Here is a 23,196-nt window from a genome sequence, read left to right as displayed (position 1 = left end):
AATATAAAAGCTCAACCAGATAAAAATGTCAGCAATGCAAAATTGGGCTTTTGCAAAATATATAAGGGAATGACTGAGGGGATTGAAGGAGACTTTTAGGTACTCTTAGAGTCTTTAGCGCTTTAGCTCTCTGTGTGTAGAGTACTTGGGTTCTGGAGAGTTTGAGGTTCAGTATAGAGAGTCGTGTTTTGTGAGGGCGGGGTGCAGATATACAATTTGTGTATAATAAACAATAGCGATAATAAAGTTCAAGAGTGATTGTGTGAGAGGAAAGAAAGCGTGTATGTGAATGAGCAAAAGGATTGGATGAAAGGTTTCAAAAAGGTTTTTAAATGTTTTATTTTGAAACAAAGCTTGTGAACTTTTAAAATAAATTTTAATCATTTTGTTTTAACTACCACAAAAATCCCACGTGTCTGTTTGGCATTTATCATCTGAAGTTTATTCATTTACACCCACTCTGACAATAATTCACCTCAGCGCATATAATTCACAGCACATTATTTTATTATTTAAATCCTTCTCCATTTAACCCCTTTCTCCACATAGTTTGGAGAAAGCCGATGTTTGTCCCTCGCCTCAGGCGTATCAAGCGGTGGTGCTTGGCTTGAGCAGGGAGTGTCCGCAGCCGGGCCTGTTGTTCAGAGCCTGTGTCGTGGCACCCATCCAACTCTGCTATTCTATGATTCTATGAAATGATGCTTGTTTCTCTCAATTGACTACTAAGAGTGAAAGAGGAGTGTGGAAGGAGTGGCAAGTGTAGCAGAGAGTGGACACTTTGGAAAACGCATGCCCATCCTTACCAAAAGGGCCCTCCAGGAAAATGAGTTGCTAATTCAAGGTCGCCAGTGGTGTAGTGGACCCAAGGGAGAGTCAAACCACTGGGATTTTTTGATTAGCAGGGATGATGACGTCATCTGCCACCCACCTCAGGCTTCCCTTTTCTCTCAGAGCTTAGCTGCAATCCTTACAGTCATGGGCTGAAAAATTGATTTTCCAAGCAACAGTACATCCATGTAAGCTACCCGTGTTGCAAAATAAAGTATTTTGGGGTGGCATCTTAAATCAGCACTTAAGGGCTATGAGCTTTACAAAGGACCTGCCCCTTCTCATGCAATCTCAACTCTCCTTCTAAAGTGCAACTTGCTAACCACTTCACTGCTTTTTGACGGCTCTGTATTCTATGATTATCAGTTGATCCAGCTAAATTGAATATGTATCTCCAGACCCCACCAGGGGCTGCCCCACAACCACCAAAAGGCCACCAAATAAAATGGCAATTTTATTTTAAAACAAGGCACACAAGGGAGTGTTCGCCCTGTTTTCAAGCAAAACTGTGCTTCCAGAAAGGTTTCAGGAGTGCTTGAAAACAAGGCAGGTATTCCCTGTCTGCCTTGTGCTACCTAGTTGTTGTTGTTGTTGTTGTTGTTGTTGTTGTTGTTGTTGTTGTTATTCTGCAAATTCAGCAGCAGTGGGGTTGGGGGGAGGAGGGTGAAAAAAACCAGTCAGCGGGGAGGACAGTATCCCACCCAGCTGTGTATTACCTATCTCTGAAGGCCTGAACCAGTTAGATCAGCATGTCTCCAATTCAGGCCCAGTCCTGTGGTGACTTTGGGGGACGTAGGATAATTTGGATTCTTGAATCCGAGGCTAGAGGCAAATGCAAGCTCACAGAGAAAGGAAAGGGGGCATGCCAGTGGGTGGGGAGGGGACTGGGGATGCAAGGTTTGAGCTACCCCCAGGTTCTTTCCGTCCCCCTCTCTGAGGCTGCTGCCAGGTGAGTGAAAACACCCTTGTAGATAAAATGCAAAGCAGGAGGCTTGATGCGCCTCCCACCCTGTATTGGATTCTTATAATCATCCTAGTTCAGAGACTTATGAGTACCCAGGGCAGATCACATAGGATTGCACCCTAATTAAAATTGAGACTTAGCTAGAGAACGAAAATGTCATGTTATTATTATTATTATTATTATTATTTATTTATTTATATAGCGCCATCAATGTACATGGTGCTGTACAGAGTAAAACAATAAAATAGCAAGACCCTGCCGCATAGGCTTACATTCTAATAAAATCATAATAAAACAATAAGGAGGGGAAGAGAATGCACCAAACAGGCACAGGGTAGAGTAAAACTAACAGTATAAAAGTCAGAACAAAATCAAGTTTTAAAAGCTTTAGGAAAAAGAAAAGTTTTTAGCTGAGCTTTAAAAGCTGCGATTGAACTTGTAGTTCTCAAATGTTCTGGAAGAGCGTTCCAGGCGTAAGGGGCAGCAGAAGAAAATGGACGGAGCCGAGCAAGGGAAGTAGAGACCCTTGGGCAGGCGAGAAACATGGCATCAGAGGAGCGAAGAGCACGAGCGGGGCAATAGTGTGAGATGAGAGAGGAAAGATAAGAAGGAGCTAGACAGTGAAAAGCTTTGTAGGTCAACAGGAGAAGTTTATATTGGATTCTGAAGTGAATTGGAAGCCAATGAAGAGATTTCAGAAGTGGAGTAACATGGTCAGAGCAGCGAGCCAAGAAGATGATCTTAGCAGCAGAGTGGTGAACAGAAACCAACGAACTGATGTGAGAAGAAGGAAGGCCAGTGAGAAGAAGGTTGCAGTAGTCCAACTTAGAAATAACCAAAGCATGAACAAGAGTCTTGGCAGAAGAGACAGACAAAAATGATCGAATCCTGGCAATATTATACAGGAAAAAACGACAGGATTTAGCTACTGTCTCAATATGAGGAATAAAGGAGAGCGAGGAATCAAATATAAAGCCAAGACTACGAGCTTCCTTGACTGTAGTAAGTGTAACATCATTGACAGTAAGAGAGAATGAGAGATGAGGAGAAGGTTTAGGAGGAAAAACAAGCAATTCAGTCTTTGCCATATTAAGTTTCAAACGACGGTGAAGCAACCAAGCTGAGATATCTGAAAGACATGCCGAGATACGATCGTGAACATCAGGAGAAAGATCCGGAGATGAAAGATGTAATTGTGTATCATCGGCATACAGGTGATATTGGAGGCCATGAGATTGAATAAGATTACCCAAGGGCAACATGTATAAAGAAAACAACAACGGGCCAAGCACCGAGCCCTGCGGAACCCCTACTGAAAGGGGAAAAGAAGAAGACGAGCTGTCATTAGCCAACACGTTGAAAAAGCGACCCGCTAGATAGGAGGCAAACAAGTTATAGACAGAGCTACAAAATCCGAGGTCATGAAGGGAATCCAAAAGAAGATCGTGATCAACCGTGTCAAAGGCTGCAGTTAGATCAAGGAGAATAAGAACGGAATAAAGGCCTTTAGATTTGGCAATAAGAAGATCATTGGTAATCTTAGTAAGGGCTGTTTCAATGGAATGCAAAGGACGGAATCCAGATTGAAAAGGATCCAGAGCAGAGTAACTAGAAAGAAAATCAAGACCACACGCTCCAGGATCTTTGAAACAAAAGGCAACAAAGAGACAGGTCGGTAGTTAGACAGAGATAGCACATCAAGAGTAGGTTTCTTGAGAATAGGAGAGACTGTAGCATATTTAAAAGCAGAAGGAAATGAACCAAAGAAAAATTAATAATATGAAGCAAGGAAGGGAGGGAAAAGGCACCAACAAAATGGTGAAGTCATGACAGTCACAAAGCTAACTTTCCCCCAATATCCTGAATGCAATCTAGCAAAATAATAATAATAATAATAATAATAATAATGAATAAAATATATGTTAAGTCCCAGATACTCTGTGAAAAGGAATTATGGTGTAAGGCAGTGATTATGGAAAGTGGGATACAGAATGAAGTATAGAAGCCTTTTTTGGCTAAAGAGTGGAGTAAAAATGCTCCAAATAAATGTGAATGAGAGGAAGTCACTTCGATTGATTTCACTTTATTTATATCAACGTATTTATTAAAATTTGCCACAGTTTCTCACATCTCTCATATTTTCTGTGAATTTTTAAAAACTGTAATCCCCTTGAGAACAGGGTCCAGCCCATCTGTTTTTGAACAACTACGGTAAACTGCCCTGATCTCTTTCATAAGGAAGGCTATAATTAATAAGGCAGCTGTTCCTTGCTAATGGCAACAAAAAGAGCCACTCCCACAATAGGGACTTAGCTCACAATCTCTCTGTATTTCATTACCTGAAGATACATTCCCCCCCCCACGCACACACACATATTCTGAAGTTGAAAAATTAGGAAAAAAGATAACTCCTCTTTATGAAAGAGGTTTATCCAAGTGTTTGCATCCCTTCCAAGATAAGTAGTAAACAAATAAAACAACAGCAGCTAACTTAGCAGAGTAGAAAATGAAACTTAGATGGGGAAGTAGGGCCATTTACAAGAAATCTTGTATATGCTAAGTGACTTCTAGTAAGAGGAGAGAGCGAACAACTCTGGTTTTGGGCATTTTTGCCCTGAGCTTGGGCTAGCGTTGATTGTACCAAAACAATGCCTCCAAGAGGAAAATAACAACTTGCACATAGGATTGGAGCTATCACTGCTGATTTAACTAGTTTACCTTAGGCACCCACTCTCAAAACAGAGCTCAACTGGACTTTTTTCCCTTCTGACTATCATCTTATACTTCTAAGCAAAACAGTTAAATTATAGTCAGGCATTGACAAGATTTGGCTAGGTTGCAACCCTAGTGCTAGTGAACATGTGCATATGCTTTTATTAGTGCTAGTGGAAGAAAGATGTCTGCTGCCTGAGCCAAGGTATAGGGTTCCTGTATCCCTACTGATTAAAGTACCAGCACTTTCTGGGGTACTTCCAGATGAGGCTTTTATACCATCATCACTTTGCCTCATTAATGGAATGTTACAGGGGGACGTCATTCTCACAATTAAGAAAGAAAAGATGGAATAAGCAGCACAATGCTTCTGACTGTGTTAGGCCCCCTCTGCCTGGAAGCATCTTGAGTTTCTCTGACAGGGATTTTAAGCCCACATTTATGACCAGACTACCCGAAGATAAACTCTCTTACCTTGGGGTGGCTTGATTGTCGTACAGACCTGCCAAACAGTAAGGATGTTACCACATATGATGTGTAGATATGTGGTAGAATTGTGTCAAAATGGTCACCTGTGTCTATCCATTGTGTGCCTTCAAATGAGAGAATGTGCCAAAATTATTTTTAGATTATCGGAAATTACAAAAACAAGTATTCAAAGAGGGGAGGGAAACAACCTTGCACTTGAGCTGAAAGACACAAGAGATGGTAATTGTCTTACAGCCTGTCAACAGCCAGGAATGAACTGCAATGACCCTTGTGGAAGCATCACCAATTTCTCAGAATAAGGTTCTATCATTTCTAGTGCCCTGGCTTGGTTGAGAGTTTCTAACAGATAAATGGTTTGTCCCTTTTAGTGCTCTTTGGCAAGGTTCCCCTCTTGCGTAGTCCCAACAAAGGCTCACTGAAGTGAAAAACCAAGCTGAACTTTGCCCATAACAATGTTTTTACACAGTGACGTTTAGCTTTGCATCAGTAATGGTCTTCAAAAGGTGTTTCCCAACAGTATTTGGTAGTGCCTGAGTTCATCCCTCCCAGACAAACATTTAGGGGAAAGGGGGGGGGGAAGCTAGATCTATCTGTTTCTGAACTAGAATCATTTGGAATTCCTGAGTCCTGAAAAAGCTGGAAACTAGTCCAATTATTTGAATTGAGTTCAACCCTCCACCCTCACTTCATTCTGCATCATTTAATCCATTTGCTTGGGGAACCATCTCTCCACTTGGGAGTAAGTTCTATTGAACTCCAATTCACCCATATAGGATGGTACTTTAAGTCAGCTTGTACTTCAACATGTGGCATCAGCATGTACATGACCATAGCCTGTGGCATTGTGACTAAAATTACAGGCTGCCAAAGACTGAAAAAGGTATATGAACATTTTTTACCCTGGCATTGAAAATAAGTTATAAATTGCAGGGCTGTTAAGTCCTTGTTCAAATTAAATCCTGGGTGAGTACAGATGAACATATACCAAATGGAAGACATACAACCATGTGGATAATTGACCATCCCTAGCTTCCACATAAGTAGTGAGAATTTTCTCACACTTCGGATCAGAAAGCCACAGGAAATCTGAGGAAGCATTCTCCTGTGGGCAGACATTATAGTCAACTTCCAGTGGTCCCCTTCAATCTTTAACCTTCACGGTGTGGGTGGCACAGTACTGTGGTTCCTTCCTGTACTTCTTGGGTAAAATCAAACCCAGCAGGGGCGGGTGGATTGTGGTACATATGCCTGCATCACTCTCCCAAAACCCAGACCTATGTTGTTGTGGGTAAGAGGCATGTTGTTGTATGTCCCTCCCGCATGGTCTGGGGAGTCTGAGGTCACACAAGAAGGTGCAGGAACGAGCTGCATTGCTGCATCTCCCACCCTGCAAAGGTAACATAAAAAGGCCCAATGTTTGTACACTCACAATGGTTTTAAGTTATCACTTGGTTAAAGGGCGCCTGTATTCATCTTCTGGCACAAATTGCACATCGGGGAGCCACACCTGAAGTAAAATGGGGATTAAGGAATATAATGCGCTGCACATTTCTCCACCATATAGATTGCGCTATCCACCCTGAGGGCATTCTTTTCCCTGCCGTTTCGTGGCGATCAAATGGATTTGATTTAAATCAAGTTCTCAAAACGAACAGCGCATCAAAAATGAGATCAGTAATCCCTGTTTCTTCTCTCTCCGCCCCTGGGGAGCATTTTGAGGTTGGTGTTGAGTAGACGAATAGCGGGGAAGGGTGAAGCAGCCTTTCCCCCCCGTTCTGCAATCGCAGCCTGTGCGACCAACGATAATGATGGTGGTCGTGGTGGTTTGAGCGGGGGTGGGGGTGGCAGCGTGGTGTAGTGTTTAAGACATGTCAGAGGAGGGCTGAGGCTCACTGGGTTAGCCCCTTTCTTTCAGCCTAATCTACCTCACAGGGTTATTGTGAGGAGGAGCAATCTGTGAGGAAGAGGAAGGCGAGCCCATTTATCCTGCAGTGTTGAGCTGAGAGAGCAGGGCCGGAAAAAAGGCGCCTACAGACAGGCGCGGCATCGCCTAATGGCGGCGGTTAGCAGCACGACCCTCCCCCCTTCCTCACGCCAGCCTCGCCGTTGAGACCGAGACGTTCTGTGCGGAGCTCGCGACACGGCCCGCCCGCCCGCCCGCGCGCTCTGTCTGTCTATTTGCCTGCCCTCCTCCTCCTCCTCCTCTTCGGAGAAACGCCACCTCACCCGCCCCTTCGCTCGCGTTCCCGCCCTGTCAGCTCGCGCGCTGTCAGTTGAGGGAAGGCGGGTGGTGTGTCCCCCACGTCATATGGGCCGCCTGGCTCCCATTGGCCGGACGGCCTCACCAGACTGAAATGTTTTTTTCTCGGGGCTGCCCAAGAAAGCTCCGCGTCCGCTTTCCCGCCGCACCACCCCGCCCCAACTCGGTCGTCACCGTCAGCAGCTGCCAGTAAAGAGGGGCGGGGGCGCCGGAGTGGGGCGCCCTGCTGCTGCGGGTAGGACGGCTGCGGGTAACGTGACTGAGGGGCTCGCGGCTTTATAAGCCTTTCGAGCGGCCGCCGTGGCGTGCGCGAAAGAGGAGGAGGAGGATTAACGCCAGCGAGGTCCTGTGGCGGACTGAGGGAGCCCGAGCAGGTAGGAGCGAGCGAGCGAGCGAGCGGGGAAGGGTCTCCCCCGCCCCGAACAAGGTGGATGCTTGAGGGCGCCTCTTGGCTCTGTGAGGGGATTCTCTTCTTCCCCTCCCCCCCCCCCGCGCATGCCCGCTTCGCGGGGGACGTGGGTCTCTCGTGGTCTGAGCTGGCATTCGAGCCTCCAGGTGTAGTGGCAGTCTACCTCCCAGTGCTGGGGAGAGGAGGGGCGGTTGGTTTTACCCTGTGGCCTCCATGCCCTGCTGCTGGGTGGGCTTCTGGCCTCTGAGCCGTCCCTTTGATGGTATGATTGCGCTGCCCTTGCGGTGGGGAGGGGTGGGTGGGATGCTGTCTCTCCCTCCCTCCCTCCCCATTTTTCTCTGTGCTTTGCAAATCCTCTTGCAGTAAATGATCAGCGGTCATCTAGTTGGCCTCTGCTGGAGAAGCAGTTGCTGAAGGCATGATGGACCCCCTTGGTTTGATCCAGCACAGGGGGATTCTTAGGAGCAGAAATAAGTCTCAGGCACAGTTGGGTGGGTGGCAAATAACCTCCTGCAACGTCCTCCCTCTTTATCTGTTTGTCAACCCCCCACCCCCAGTTTATTATAACATGCAAAATCTGTGAATGTCTGTCTGTCTTATCTATATACAAGGTAGGCAGAGAGGATATCTGAGTATTGTCTCTTCCCACCCCACTTCCCTGGCATCACACGAACACCAATCTTGGCAAAAGACCTAGCAAAATGGCAATGTAGCAGACTTGTCCTATGAAGTTCAGTGGGGTTTGCTTCTAGGTATACATGCATAGGATTGTAACCTTGGAAGTGAAGGAGTGTGCATATGTGAATCGCCCACATGTGGAGACCCTAAACCCTTTTATTATTTTACATGTGAAAACTAGCAGGCAGTTGTTGTCTTTCCAGAAGGGAGTTCTGTTTAGGTCCCATCCTCGCTCTGACAGGTTAGTATGGAAGACAGAGACACAATTGTCAAGCTAATGATATAGAGAAGAATGAGTCCCCTGACCCAGTCCTACTGCCCTTCAGGAGTAAGATATCTCCGGAGGCAATACAAGTTGGACAGTCCTTGGCAGTGGGGGTGTAGCTTTGTTCAAGTATTCTTATGGCACTGAATAGACACAAATGCTGAACAGCAGAAGTAGCTCCATCCCCAGATGGGGAAGGCCTAACTGTCAGTGGACAGAAATATTATCTAAAAGAAATCAGTTTTGGAAGCTGTTGCCCAGAAATAAATATTCCAATGGATACTTAAGGAGCGCTAACAGCAAAACAGGTAGCTTTTCAAAGATCTTCCCAGACAAGGATGTGGTCTTCATATTTTGTCCATCATCCAATTAAGAAAGGTTGGTCTCAGTGCATTGTCTTTTATGGACACAAACAGGAGGAGGATGTAGTGTGGGTGCTTGTGTAATGCAAGGGGTATATATCCTGGATGGATTCTGGGTATATCTAGATAGTTAGTTATACTTCCTGATGAGATGAAGGGACATGTTTTTGTTAAAGAAATTGTTAGCAAAACTGGCAACCTAAGAATGTAGGCTGGTGTTCTGCTGGAGGAAGAAGTTACCAACTTATACAAAGGCAAATCTGCCTTTCAAATTGTGGATTGTTCAAACTGCATTTTTTTTTTTTACATATTAGGCCATCTCACTGAAAATATGTACTATGAAGTGTTGATTAAACATCCCAGTCACTGCTGTTGTGACAATTTGGTGTTATACATTTAATTCTTACAAAAGTCTGAATGATTCCTTATTTATCCCCATGAAATAGGGAGGGAGACCACATGGCCCTCCAGATGTTGTTAGACTGCAACTAGCTTCAACTCTTACTGTGTTGATTGTGCTGGCTAGGCTGGAAAGTAGAGGCCCACCAGCATCTAGAGGGCCACACATTCTCCACTCCTGCTGTAGAAGAAGCCACCTTGTTTGGATGACAAGTGACACCTTCCCTTGAGAAATGAGATATATGAAACCACGCAGATGTGAAATGCCTATGCATGTTATATTTTTGTTATGGTGAAGTTCTGGATAGATACTCTATGAAATGGAGGTCACTAGTTCCTTTAATTTATACTGCAACTGTATACATGTCTACTTTGCTGTATATCCCATTGAGTTCAATGGAGCTTACTTCTAGGTAAGTGGGTATTGGATTGCATCCTTAATCAGCTATATTTTTATCGTGTCCTTTATCCTAAAAAGTTCAAGACAATATACATGGTCCCCTGCACCACTTCAAGTTATATTTGCTACAGGCTTGTGAGGTAGGTTAGGCTCTGAGAGGATGGCTGGCCCAAGGTCACCCAATGAGCTTTGTGTCTGAATGGACATTTGAACCTGGGTCTCCCGAGTCCCATGTTAAACACTGGTCATTATTCTGCACTGGTTGTGACCTAGTAATAATACTTAAGATTATACTTTATAGTATTTTAAAGAAATAATGTAGTATTTCCAGTGCTGAAGTTATTTGCATGACAATTTTTTTTACAACATCTCTGTAAGATAGACTATTATTATCCCAGTATTTCAAGATAGGGAACTGAGGCAGAGAAAGGGAGAGCCCCTTGCTCTCCCTTTGTGAGTCACAGCTTTGTGATAGCTTTGTGAGTCACAGCTGAGAACTGCTGACTTTTCAGATCACAACTCATTCTCTTAGCCATTGTGCTAAAGCAGCCCTATGGCATATCCATGAAGGAGTTTTGTCTGACCCTGGCTTAACTCTCATTTGTAAAGGAGCTTCTTGCACCTCATGGTAGAGAAATGTGAAGCATTACTGTAGGGGATGCACATGAAAGTCACAGCATATTTGAGGGCTTCTTCAGCTGCCTGACTAGTATTGGCACTAATAACGTCTTAATGCACATTTCAGAAATCTAATGGAGACGCCTCTGCCCAGACTGGACAATCACACCTGGAGTTGTTCCTGTACTGCCAGAGGAAGGCACAAAAGCCCCTTAGGTAGAACTGCAACGGGGTTGGCAGCCAAAGTGGGCGAAATGTTGACCAGCTCTGTCTCAAGTTCTCCCCTTACATTAGTGGGTCATGGAGCCCGGAACCTGAGCAGCTCGAATCTTGGCAGTAGCACCAAGAGCAATTTGAACTTGAGCAGGGACGTATTGCAACGGAGTCTGGTACTCTTCGTTGTGGGCACTTTTCTCGCACTGGTGCTGAACTTGTTGCAGATCCAGAGGAATGTGACGCTGTTCCCTGAGGAGGTCATATCTACAATCTTCTCCTCTGCTTGGTGGGTGCCCCCGTGCTGTGGGACAGCAGCAGGTGAGTCACTGGGTTGAAGTATGGCTGATTGGGAATCTTTGTTTAGAGATGGCATTAGACATGCTAGACATTGGATTTGTTATGTCACCGCTGTGGTATCTGATACTGGCTAGTTGCCAAAGTCTGTGCTTTGTTTTCTTTCACCACCTTGCTGAGCTCTTCCTAAAAGTGACTATGGCCGTAGCTAGACCTAAGGTTTATCCCAGGATCATCCCGGGTTTGTCCCTGCCTAAGCACTGGATGCCCTGTGTGGCACTTAGATGAACAGGTTTGACCCCAGGACAATCCTGGGATAAACCTTAGGTCTAGCTACAGCCCATATCTCTAAGAATTTAAACACATTGTTAATGCCATCCTGATCAAATTAGAAAAACAATCAGATTAAACATAAGCTATATAGAAGTCTAAGAAAGATTGGGGTGGCCAGCATGACTCCTTTCTGTGCCGAGATTGCTTTGAGAGTTTTATTATGGTCTGTTCTGCAATCTGTGAAGACCTTCCTCTAGCTACTGTCTGTCAAATTTTAACAGGACCTGGCATGACTCATCACCACTCTCTGCTTTCCAATTGGCTCTCTCTTGAAACTGGTGAGTTGCATGTTCCCGTTCCTATTGGATGTTTATCTGAACATGCCACACACTCGAATCAAAAACAAGGAAGTCACATGTTGTGACAGCAGAGGAAGTGAAGTGAAGCTTGGCTAGGTGCCTGTTCTAAGAGCAGCTGCAGCTGCCAGTAGAAACTTTTGGGGGAGGGGGGGTGGATACCTAAACCCAGGACAAAATACTCAGTTAAAATAGGAAGCTCTTTTGTAATACTGTGCAAACAAAACACATAGCTAAATGTGGCAAATAAATTAAATCCTACTGGCAATAGCTATACAGTGGGTGCAGATGGCACTACGGGTGTTAAATGAAATGCTGCATGTTTTCAGAAATGTTTGAAATGTAAATACTCCTGAGAAATAACTCTAGAACATGTTTTCTACTGCATTTGCCAAATCCAAAATAGCAATGTTGAAAAGAATTGGCTTTACTATTAAAGTGGATATTATAATTGGATATTCAGGCTGATGTACCACCATTTCAAGCCCAAAACTATCTTCAGAAATGACAGCAAATGGCTTGGGCAGAATACAAATTATAGTTCCAAATACAAAGGGCAAAATGAGCTGGTTAATCAGTCTGGCAAAGGAAGTGTGTGTGCACTTGCTGTAACTCCTCTTCAACCTATTAAACCAGCTACTCCTGATTACTGTCTGGTTCAGACATAATAACATAAAGGTTTCAAAACATTTGTTCCCAATACTAAACAGAATTACTCTTGATCCAGGACTGAATGTATTTGTAGGTGTTGCTCCAGGGCCAAATTAAATAGCCACTTCGTGCTTATCAAAGTGGATGACTTCAGACATGCAGTCCCCTTCAGCAGCTCTGTTCAGTGTGGGGGAAAGAAGCTAACTTAGGCAAAACTTCACAGAAGCAGCCAGCATTTGTCACTGCTCTTGTGTGGCCTCTGAAATGGAGCAAGCCAAACAAGGTCTGACCTAAACAATACTGTTGCAAAATAAGTCTTGTCTGACCACATTTAAGACTGAAACAATTGGAAGCTTTAAACTAGGGCTGTACAAGGACCCTCGATCCACTTCAGAGGCCGAAGTGAGCTGTCAACCTGCTCTGGATCCGAAGTGAGATCTGAACATCTGAAGCGGGTGTGAATTCCCGGGCGTGAGGATAACTGGTGCGAATTCCCGGGTGTGAGGATAACTGGGCGTCTATCGGACTGCCTGCTCACTCCCTGCTTACCCCCACCAAATCCAGAAATAGCCCCTTATGGCTGCTGTAGTTTTAACATTAGATCCCATATGCATAAACTATTTAATGACTTTTCAACCAATTATTTTTTCTCTGTACAGTGGGTTTTAAGTAATGGTTGTTGCTTATTTCAGCAAATATTGTTATTATGCAGAGGCCAGTTTAAACTGTCTCCATGTATTGGTTTACTCCTGCTGCGGTTATAACTAAAAATGTAGTTGTTTCACTTGGCATTAAAAATTTCCAGGCCAGCATATCCCCATCTGGGAACTTCTTACACCAAATGGAATTGTGTAAAGAATAACTCTGCATGTGGCAGTTGGTGGGAACTAAGTCACTATGTGGAAGCTGTTTCAAGCAGCCTCTTTACGTGTTGAAAGTGTACACCAGGCCTTAGATAGGCGATTCTACAACCAAGTAAACTACTCAGTTGAGATTAGCAAACATAGTAGCTGATCACTCCAGAAGGTATCCTACTTTAATGTTACTTGATAAATGGTACTTTAATAAACATATAGTTTACTTGTTAACTAGTCAAAATGCTCATATAAGTAAGAATTAAATGGCTGAATAAAAAATCAGTAGTATGTACAGATTTCAGTAGGAATCTCAGGCATGACTGACTTGTCCCATTGATTACAGTGGATCTACTCTAATTATCCAACCCTATGATTTTTAAACTACAGTTCTATACCTTTCAGCATAACACATGAGAATATTTGAGGCATCATAGCTTCTGAAATATCATTTACAGACATAATAGTAAGAAAAGTAGGTCCTAGTTCTTCATGAGATTTTACCATGTGCTGAAGGGATGAATATGTGCAGTAGCTTGGTAGTAATAACACTGTGAACAATTTGTCTTATTCTTTTACAGCTGTTATTGGCCTGCTGTATCCCTGCATTGACAGCCATCTTGGGGAACCTCACAAATTCAAGCGAGAATGGGCCAGTGTAATGCGATGTATAGCTGTCTTTGTAGGCATTAACCATGCAAGTGCTGTATCCTTGAAATGTTTGACTTAAATGACTGTCTGGTATAATTTTAATGGAATGGGCTTTATTTTTGTTTTATTTTTAAGTTTTTTCAGTCATTACTTGACCAACTTTAACTAAAAAGTTATTTTAATATGGAGGAATGATGGTATTTTTCAAACCTTGTTTCAACATTTGCTTCTCTGTAAAGTACTAACTTAAAATGAATTGTGTTCCTCCCAGTGGTCTCTGAGCTACTATATAGGGATAGTGCTTTGAAGGATCTGTGCTAAGGCTACTTGAGCTTGCAGAAAAGGACCACTTGTTCCCTATGGCAGGATGAGGGTTTAACTATGACTCTCAGGTTGGCAGGAGTGCTGATGAGATCTCACTATGAGGGGTCTGAAAGATCTTTCTGTCAGCTGTGTGACTCCCAAGTGTCTGAGCAAGGCTGTGCCTAGAAGTTTCACTATTCATATAATGACTGTGTTCGCTCGACATGGCAACCCACGATAGGTTGTTGTCTGAAACAATCCACCGGTGGGTTAGTGTGTTGTCTGAACCCGGACCGGTTTATCATGGAAAAAGAACCCACCCTGATATCCCATGGTCTGCAGTAGGGGTTGTTTTACCCATGATGAGTTGATTTGTCATCCAAACCCATCATGGCTAAAGGTCATTGGGCAGTGCTCTTCCTGAGTACAGTCTAAATCACTTTTCTCAACTGCAGCCAAGCCACTGTCCATGGAAAAAAAGGGCTCCAATGGCGATCAGAGGGAGGAGAGGGAGGGGGCTAAGCAGCAGACAAGACAGGTTCTGCCGCCAAGTACCCTCGGATGCCAGGTGGATCCAGCTGGAGGACTGAGGGGGAAGGTGGGGGAACCAAGCTCCGCACTGTGTGTTGGTATGCCTGGTCTGTCAGGCACACCAACCGTATCCTGTGGGTTGTTTGCAAAACAACCCACAGTACATAGCTTGTCATCCATCGTGGGTTATGTGTCGTACAAACACGCCCAGTGACTTAAATGACAGGTAGGGCAGAGTTGATTGTGTCCTCTCCACTTGCCATGCTTTAGCTCCTAGCAATACAGATGTATCTGCAAATGTAGCTAAGTAAGTTCTGAGGATAAGGCTGTAAATTTATACAATGCATGAAAGATTAGTAGTACTATAAGAAAAAAAGGCTGTTTAAAATATCCTAAACAACTAACTGATTTAGGATGTTTGGACAGAATTGGAAATTATTGCTCAACTACCCAACCAAACCTGTGGTCTCACCTCTCATAAATGCTAGAATTAGAGTGTTGGACATGTCTTTTTGGACTACATGTGTGAATATGTAGCACTTCTCTTTTTCTCATGTACCATAAGATAGTGTGTTGCATTGGCTTCTCCCCCAAGGCTGCACTTTGTCCCAGGGCTTCACTTTGAATTTCATTACAGGAAAATCTGCATCTCATTAGAGATACTATCTTTCTTGTATTGCTCCTCAGTAGGTTTGAATGGACTCTGTGGGGAGAAATTGTTCACTGCAGGCTGGGGGTACCTGCTTGAACAGAGAAAAGGAGTACATTTGCAGGAAGGAGTTACTTCAGTGTACTGTTTCTTGTCCCTTGCCAGGTACAGGTACAACAGAGGAATGCGTGAAAGACAAATAAAATGTGAAAAGGTTAATGATGTAGACACAACCTTACAGTATTGAAACAGCTTGCAAAGTTTGTGGCTTGACCTGAATATGTTTGTGGGCAGCAAGGAGACACTTCTCAGACTTTAATATTGCAGAATTTTCCTTAGCTTTCTTCTTAGAAATTGGATTTTGCAAACAATATCCAGCTCTCTTTGACACTGGCAGCTTTGTCACTGGGCCTCTGGTGGACATTTGATCGTTCGAGAAGTGGCCTCGGTCTCGGAATTACAATAGCTTTTGTAGCTACTCTGATTACACAGTTTCTTGTCTATAATGGTGTTTATCAGTAAGTATCTCTCTCATCTTGTTACTTGAAATTGTCAACTGTTTCCAAAGTACAAGTTATGGTTACACTTAAATTACACTCTTAAGCAACTGCGTGTGTCCATTCTGCTAAAAAGTGCAGGAGCGCCATCAATCCTGGCTTAATGGCATTGCATTGTGGCCAGGTACAAGATCAGAATTTCTTTATGCTAAACTGTCAGGTAGCTTTAAACTTGGTTCTGGGTATGTTCAGTTAAAGAAATAGTAGGGTCAGGATTGGGTCACGTACAGAGCTTTGTTAGAATGAGCTATGTTGTTGTAGTTGTTGTTGTTATTATGGCAGAAAAGGCATGAATTGTTTTCTTATTCCTATGCCACTAAACCAGCCTTGTATTTAAAGACTTGTCTGGTAACAAAGAATAGCATGCAGACAAGTGGGTGGGCAAGTGGAGAAAGGACACAGTGCTCCATCTGTCCTCTCTGTGCTCAGTATAGGAACTAAGTAAGCTCCAGATCAACATTTCTAACAAATGTGAACTGTCCACATCAAAATCGTAATATTGCCAGCATATTTTTTCCAGTGTAGCCAAACGTCCATGATAAAAAAGATAAATCTTGTTGAACAGTTGCTAAAACTACAGGCAGTTCTATTTTTTTTTCTTTTTCTCACCTTAGGTATACATCCCCAGATTTCCTCTACATCCGATCCTGGCTGCCGTGTATATTTTTCTCAGGAGGTGTGACTGTAGGAAACATAGGACGGCAACTGGCTATGGTAATTATCATACTATCTATGTTAGCTGTTTTAAAAAGGAACTGTGATTCGTCAGATGGCTTAATAATTAAGGATGGATTTAACATCTCATTTGGTGACTACTAAGCGTAATAGGTACTGGGCAAGGGTGTGACCTCGTATCATCCTAGCCTACATTCTGCGGTGCATGCAAACACAGGGTTCCTTCTAATTGCTGAGCCCTTGTCTCCCAGCTGCTTTTTCGTAAATGAAATAAGATAATGGCCACATTATACATAATTTCTTTAAAATTGGTGGCATTCATTGTTGGGCCGATGGAAGTGTGACATAACACTTTCCTCTTCTGTATTAGAAAAGCAAAGGTCTGTTTACTTAACGTATTTGTTATACCAGATGTAGTGGAGTGCACTTGCCTACTATAGGTTTCAGGAAGGTACTGCCAGTAGCCTTGTCCATGGCCACTATGAAAAGCGTTTGTCTGGGTAAATAAAATAAATGTGTATTTTAAGATGGGTTGGGAGAGAGGTTCTCTTAGACTGATATGGAATGGTTTAGCAACAATTTAAAAACCCAGCTTTCTGATGTCAAAGCATAGCCATAACCACTACATGTCTGGTAGAAAGGCAACACATGCTGCTTTTTCCAGCATGGAAAAAAGGCTGTACTTGTTGCATTTCTATATAGACCCTCTCAACGAGAAGAGATTGCAACTCTATCCTTGCTTATGTTAATATCTACCTACCCTTCAGCTTGTGGTTTGACATGGCTGGAAAGTGTCTGAAGAGCCCAACTTTGGCCTTGTGTCTAGTACTTGGAAGCTTAAAAACCCAAGGCTGCTATCATTGTGAGCCGGTTACAACCTGAGCAGCAATGCTTTGTTGGTCCATAACACTTCAGTTACAAATCTGCCTATTCCTCTTTGCTGTCCCACCCCCTATCTTTTTAATATTGCTTCTATAGCCTCAAAGTTTATAAAATGTGTTTTACATCAAAAGAGTTACTGCCCAGTTTTATTCCAGTGATCGATCAGATTGTCCACTAGGATTTCTGTAATAGCACATTAGGATCCAGGTCTTATATACGTTGGGCTGTAAACAGCAACTTGCTGTGTTTAGTTAATTTTAAAAAACACAGTCAAATGTCAGTGCGAGCTTAATGTTTCTTTGGTTTTTTAAACCACAATAACAATTTTGGTTTTCACCACAGGGTGTTCCTGAGAAGCCTCACAGTGACTAAACCTTTGAAGGCAGAACAAACATCAGTTCTTGAATCCAAACTAGGATTTTTCTTCTTCTTGAATAACCTGAGTGTGCTCCATGTACACACGACTGGTGAAGAAAATATAATTCACCTGAGACTGGGCAAGAGTTTACCTTGATTTTTGGCTGTTCTGCAGAAGGATTCAGTACAGAAGCAAGCCCAGGCTTGGTGGGAGTTCTCCCAAGCGAAATGTCATTCAAACAGTGGCCATATTTCAAAGCCTTGAAACAAAACTTAATTATAAGCTTTGTACAAGTGCCCAAAGAAAGTTGATTGGTGCTGAAAGGTGGAGTACATGGATAGTCTTAATAGGAATAGTATTTATCCAAATGTTCTTCAAGATGGGGTTTCCTTTAATATGAAGGTGGTTAGTACAATCCTTCGGATGTTGCTGTATGAAGGAATAATTGGCCATGGGTACAATCCACTGGGAAGACATCCTTTCAGGCTCTACTGAAATCAAGGGGAGATGTGCAAGGACCTGACCCGTTTTCAGTAAGGCTTGTGCAGGAGTGCTGCTTTGAAGTGCTACGTTGACTTGTGTGAATTTTTTTTGAGTACCTGATCTCTTGAAGCTCAAGAAACAAGACACCCAACCTCTATCTTGTAGACAGAAAAGCAATACATCTCAACTGCTCATCTAGGTGATTTATGGTCCTGTACTTCTGTCCTACTATTGGGATACACACAGCCAAAATCATTTTTTGTTCAGTAATGTATGTCACTGCATCTCAGTTTGGTGGTTCCATAAGTATTTTACAGAGAAGCCTGTATGCAGAAGAGGAGGGCATTCTGACATATCTCCTATTGAGGTTTCTGAGAATCTGGCTGTGTTCAGTACCCAAATGAGAGTTGCCATGGGAGGGGCAGAACATGCCAACAGTGTTACTTAATGCTTCTTGTAAATGAACCCTTGTTTTACAGTGTATTTCTGAAGCGATCACTTTGGGGTTTTGTGTTTTATTTTGTTTCCTTTTGTTTCTTTTGTAACCCTATACAACTTGCAATCTGTGATTGCCTTATAAGGAAGAGTGCATATGTCACTACTTAAAAAATCTGGTGTTCTAAATAGTTTTACGGTGAGCAGAGTAGTCATTTTAATAGTATAGACCACAGTTGACCTAATTAAGGAATATTGGGTCTCAAAATTTAAAGTGCAATGTACAGTTGACAGAAATCTGAGCCTTGTAATCTCCTCTTTAACATCGCCAATGAACAATGAATATTAAAGAGAAGGGTTTTGAACTCATTTCAATGCTGCATGGAGCAAAAATCAGCAATAATTTAACTGGTAATGCTAGTTTGTACCTTCTACTAAACATCTTTTAAGGAAATACTCAAGTCTTGTAGTTACGGTGTACAAGGGTAGATCCACACATAGCCTTCGGGACGCCCTGAAGGCGCTTTGGGGCGTCCCGAAATCGATGATGTGTACCCTACCTTAAGCATCCTAAGAAGAGGCGGTGAAGGAGGAGGAGGAGGAGGAGGCTCCTCGCGGGGACAGGATGAAGACTTGCCGCGCCCGGCGCCTTCACTGGGCAATCAGCTGCCCCCCCCCCCCCCCGCTGTTTGCCTGGGTGAGATGTTCACTGCCGTCCACCTACCCGCCGGCCTCCTTTTGCCGGCGAAAGAGCCACCCGGGCCGGAGAGCTTGGCGGAAGAAGCCACCGCCGGCTTCCACTGAGCGACCCGGGCGGAAGCCGGCGGCAGCTTCTTCCGCCAAGCTCTCCGACCCGGGTGGGCCCGGGTGGCTCTTTCGCCGGCAAAAGGAGGCCGGCGGATAGGTGGACGGCAGTGAACATCTCACCCAGGCAAACAGCAGGGGGGGGGGCAGCTGATTGCCCTGCGAAGGCGCCGGGCGCGGCAAGTCTTCATCCCGTCCCCGCGAGGAGCCTCCTCCTCCTCTGCCTCTTCTTGGGACGCTTAAGGTAGGGTACACATCATCGATTTCGGGACACCCCAAAGCACCTTCAGGGCGTCCCGAAGGCTATGTGTGGATCTGCCCCAAGTAAGCTCTTACTGTGCTACCCTTCTGTATTAGTCAGGTAGATCTTCCATTTCCAACCTCATGGCTTCCAGTCTAGTCAGTGGCTTATGTTTTAGGCCATAAGCTGAAGCAAAATAACCTCCTTCAGTTTTTACACAAGGAAACAAACTGGAACAGTATTTCTCAAACTGCTTGAACTCTGGTCCCCTTAAACTTACTGACAGCTCTTTGGCATATGGGTGCACAGAATCCTTGCCCTTAGTCATATGGATATGGCCTCTTGCTGTGGGTATAAGGTTGTGTGAATTGGGAAACTAATCCAATTCTAGCATTGGACAAGCACTAAGGCATCTTGGGGCGCCCTCCTAAAACCAGCCAAAGGCAAGGAGCTGCCTCTGTTCAGAAGCTTCCATATATTCCCTGTGTCATGGCAGTTTTCATGGTTACAATAGTAGTTGAGGTGGCTGCTACACGTTGCTCCTCTGCAGGGGTGGCTCTGCCTGCTGCAATATATTTTTCCTGCTCCGTACCTTATGCCTTCCCAAGAACACAGTTTGAGAACCACTGGTCCCAAAACTAGGGATGCCAGCAAAGTTCTCTGAGCTTGGAATTGGAAACTACCTTAAGGAGCTAGTAGAAGAGGCAGGCTTTAAAAGCCCTCAAATTCTTTTCCATCTTGGATTAAAATCTGAGCTGGAGAATAATTTCTGGTTTATATCTACCAGCTCTCATGTTGCAGCAGCTCTCTTGAGAATGACCATCTTCCATGATCTCCTCAACACATTACTCCTAGCTTGACCAGGCGAGGGAGAGAAGAGACGCTGTCCCTCCTCTCCTTGCTTGTTGCTTCTCTCAGTGCTGCTTGACATTATACTGCAGGACGGTGGAAAGGGCTTTTGAGGACTATGGAGGCTGGTGGGGATGGGGGCATTTTTCTATGTCCTTGGATTGGCTAGGAAAAATGATCCAAAATTGTCTGAATTCTTGAAAGGTTTTGGAACTTTTCCAAGCTGAGCGTAAGAACATTCACTTCTCTCTACTTAAAACATTTTTGTTAAACACTTAAATGCTGCAGGTGGCTTTCTGTTTTGTGGTTTCTTAAATGAAGAGGAGGTAGGTAAAATCTTTAGTAAGGTACAACCTATTTACTCTGAAGGAGTTTCATTGTAGTCTGTTATATTACTGAAAAATAAATTGTAGGTTGCAGCCTTAAAGCCTGGCTTGTCATATTTCATTGGTTCTAAAGGTGTATTAATACCCTTTCTCTACTAATGTAAATAGTCCAATTTCAATTGTATTTCTTGAGTGAGTATGCCCATGTGAACACGTATCTGCAAAATAAAAGCCACAGTATCCTCTAGATTTAGTTTGAGACATTATCACTCAGGAGAGCAAAAAACTACTTTCCTGTGTCAACACCTTAATACCAGACGTAACTGAAAAGGACAATTGTAACTGTAAATAATGTAACCATGAAATCAGTAAATATTTTATTTGTAAAGGTTTATTTGTAAATCTGTGTTTTGACAAGACAGCCAAAATATATGTTAGTTCAATCTTGCCAATACTTGTTAAGTATCCAAACCAAAGTGATCAGAGTTTGTGTTACAAGGAAAAGTACAGAGTGGGTGGGAACTTGCACTATTCTGGATTGGAATCCTTTCATTCTCAGACTCAATAGATTTTTCAACTGTGTGTATGTGGGTTTTTTTTTTAAAAAAAAGCTATTAAAGGTTTCAAACAACAATTCCTGTTGTGTGGCTTTTTGGTTTTTTTAGATGTGATGCTCTTGAATAATGGCAAGGAGTGATCTGACTGATAGAAATGCTAGAATCTTTCTTCACACAAAATTAGTCTTGATTAGGGGTGTTGGAGGAATTTGTCTTGGGGAGGGTGAAGTTTACTAAGCTTTCAACAGCTCTCCTTCCCCCCCCCGCCCCTAATTTCAGCTTGCTTATCTGTGAGCTGGCCCAAATTGATGCAGATTGAGACAGGCCAGCTCACGGATTTTTTGGGGGTGGGTTTTTGGTATTGATGCTAATTGCAGGAGCAATTTGCACATATTGCAGCCATAATATGCTAAATCTGCACAGATGTGTCCAAAACTAGATGTGCAATTTGCACAAATCAAACTTATTACTGCTGGTATTTGCATAAATAAGCAAATTTTCATAAGTGTAGATTTAAGACAGAACAAAGGTGAGAAAAGTTCCTGGATTTCGGAAAAGCCCGTGGTTTAGTTCACAAATGCAAGCCAAGCCTGCGGCTCTGGGGGAAACCCAGCCATCCTAAAAAAGGCCAGGTTTCCCTGTGATGGCCATCCCTAGTCTTGATGTCATATTTTAATCATCTTTGCAATTGGGGAGGGGCAGGTGGCCAAACTACAACTTAGCATTCTGTGATACCCAGTTGTGGAGAAATGGAAGCAGATTGGGTAGCTATATGTATTTCCGTTCAAGAAGCCTGAGGACACACTTGATATACTACTGCCTCGTGGGCAGGAGACAGGAAGACTTCCAAGACCTGTCTTTTTATGCAGGAAGCAGGGTGCAAGGGAGCACTGTGCAGAACACCATGTCTGTTGAGGAGTAGACTCAAGCCTCCTTCACAGCTGGGTAGTGAGTGAGCTAAATGCTGCCACTTTAAAGAAGAAATTGTTCCAAGTGTTGATGAGGGACAGCAGGCAGAAGGACAAAACCAGATAATGTTGTTGGAACACCGTGCACACCAGCTATGCCAGGAAGGGAGGCTGTAGTCCAGCAATGGAAAAGCCTGTAGCTTTCCTGATGAGAATGCTTTAAGAAAATTGTGCTATGAGGATATGTTTACACCAGATTTCTCCTTCAACTGGTACCCGTCTACTGAGCCAATTAGTCCTGGATGGAAGAACAAAGAAGTAATTGCTATAGCCAAATAAACAGTTTCAGATTATTTAAAATGGCTAACTTACAGTATGCTATGTGATCTAAAACGCCAAACAAAACCAGAGGTATATGCACTGAAAACCATAGTAGGAGGTGATATGCATCTAACAGATAAAAAAAAGTTAACTGAAACCTGCTGTCCTAAATTTTGGTGTTTCTCTATTGTACAATGAGCTTTGTGTGGCGCAGAGTGATAAAGCAGCAGTTTCTGCAGCTGAAACTCTCCCCATGGCCTGAGTTCGATCCCAGCGGAAGCTGGTTTCAGGCAGCTGGCTTGGGTCGACTCAGCCTTCCATCCTCCCGAGGTTGGTAAAATGAGTACCTGGTTAGCTGGGGAGAAGGTAATAACGGCCAGGGAAGGCAACAGCAAACCACCCCACTATAAGGCCTGCCAAGAAAAGGTCAGCGAAAGCTTGCGTCTCTCCAAGAGTCAGTAAAGACTCAGTGCTTGCATGAGAGGATCCTTTCCTTTCCTTCTACTGTACAAGCTAATAGTCCTTCCAAAAATGGAGGGGAATCTGGTGATCTCTTCCCTAGCCTGTCCACCTCCAGTGCCATCAAAACTCATTTTCAAAAAATAACACATTGGAGAACATTTGATGTTGAGTTTGAG

General features: G+C 43.6%; 1 protein-coding gene across 1 annotated transcript; it reads left to right on the top strand.

Annotated features, from left to right (window-relative positions):
* The first annotated feature begins 7,434 nt into the window (after positions 1 to 7,434).
* On the top strand, positions 7,435 to 19,142 carry INSIG1 (insulin induced gene 1). The gene is made up of 6 exons (XM_063126013.1): positions 7,435 to 7,627; positions 10,512 to 10,918; positions 13,610 to 13,734; positions 15,514 to 15,680; positions 16,334 to 16,433; positions 17,619 to 19,142. The coding sequence occupies exons 2-6, from the start codon at positions 10,519 to 10,521 to the stop codon at positions 17,646 to 17,648; spliced, it is 822 nt and encodes a 273-aa protein (XP_062982083.1). The 5' UTR covers positions 7,435 to 7,627; positions 10,512 to 10,518; the 3' UTR covers positions 17,649 to 19,142.
* Positions 19,143 to 23,196: the final 4,054 nt, after the last annotated feature.

This window comes from Elgaria multicarinata, chromosome 1 (genome assembly GCF_023053635.1).
Source record: "Elgaria multicarinata webbii isolate HBS135686 ecotype San Diego chromosome 1, rElgMul1.1.pri, whole genome shotgun sequence".
NCBI classification, from domain to species: Eukaryota; Metazoa; Chordata; class Lepidosauria; order Squamata; family Anguidae; genus Elgaria; species Elgaria multicarinata.
Note: the sequence above shows the minus strand (reverse complement) of the source record. Positions and strands in the feature narration are given on the sequence as shown.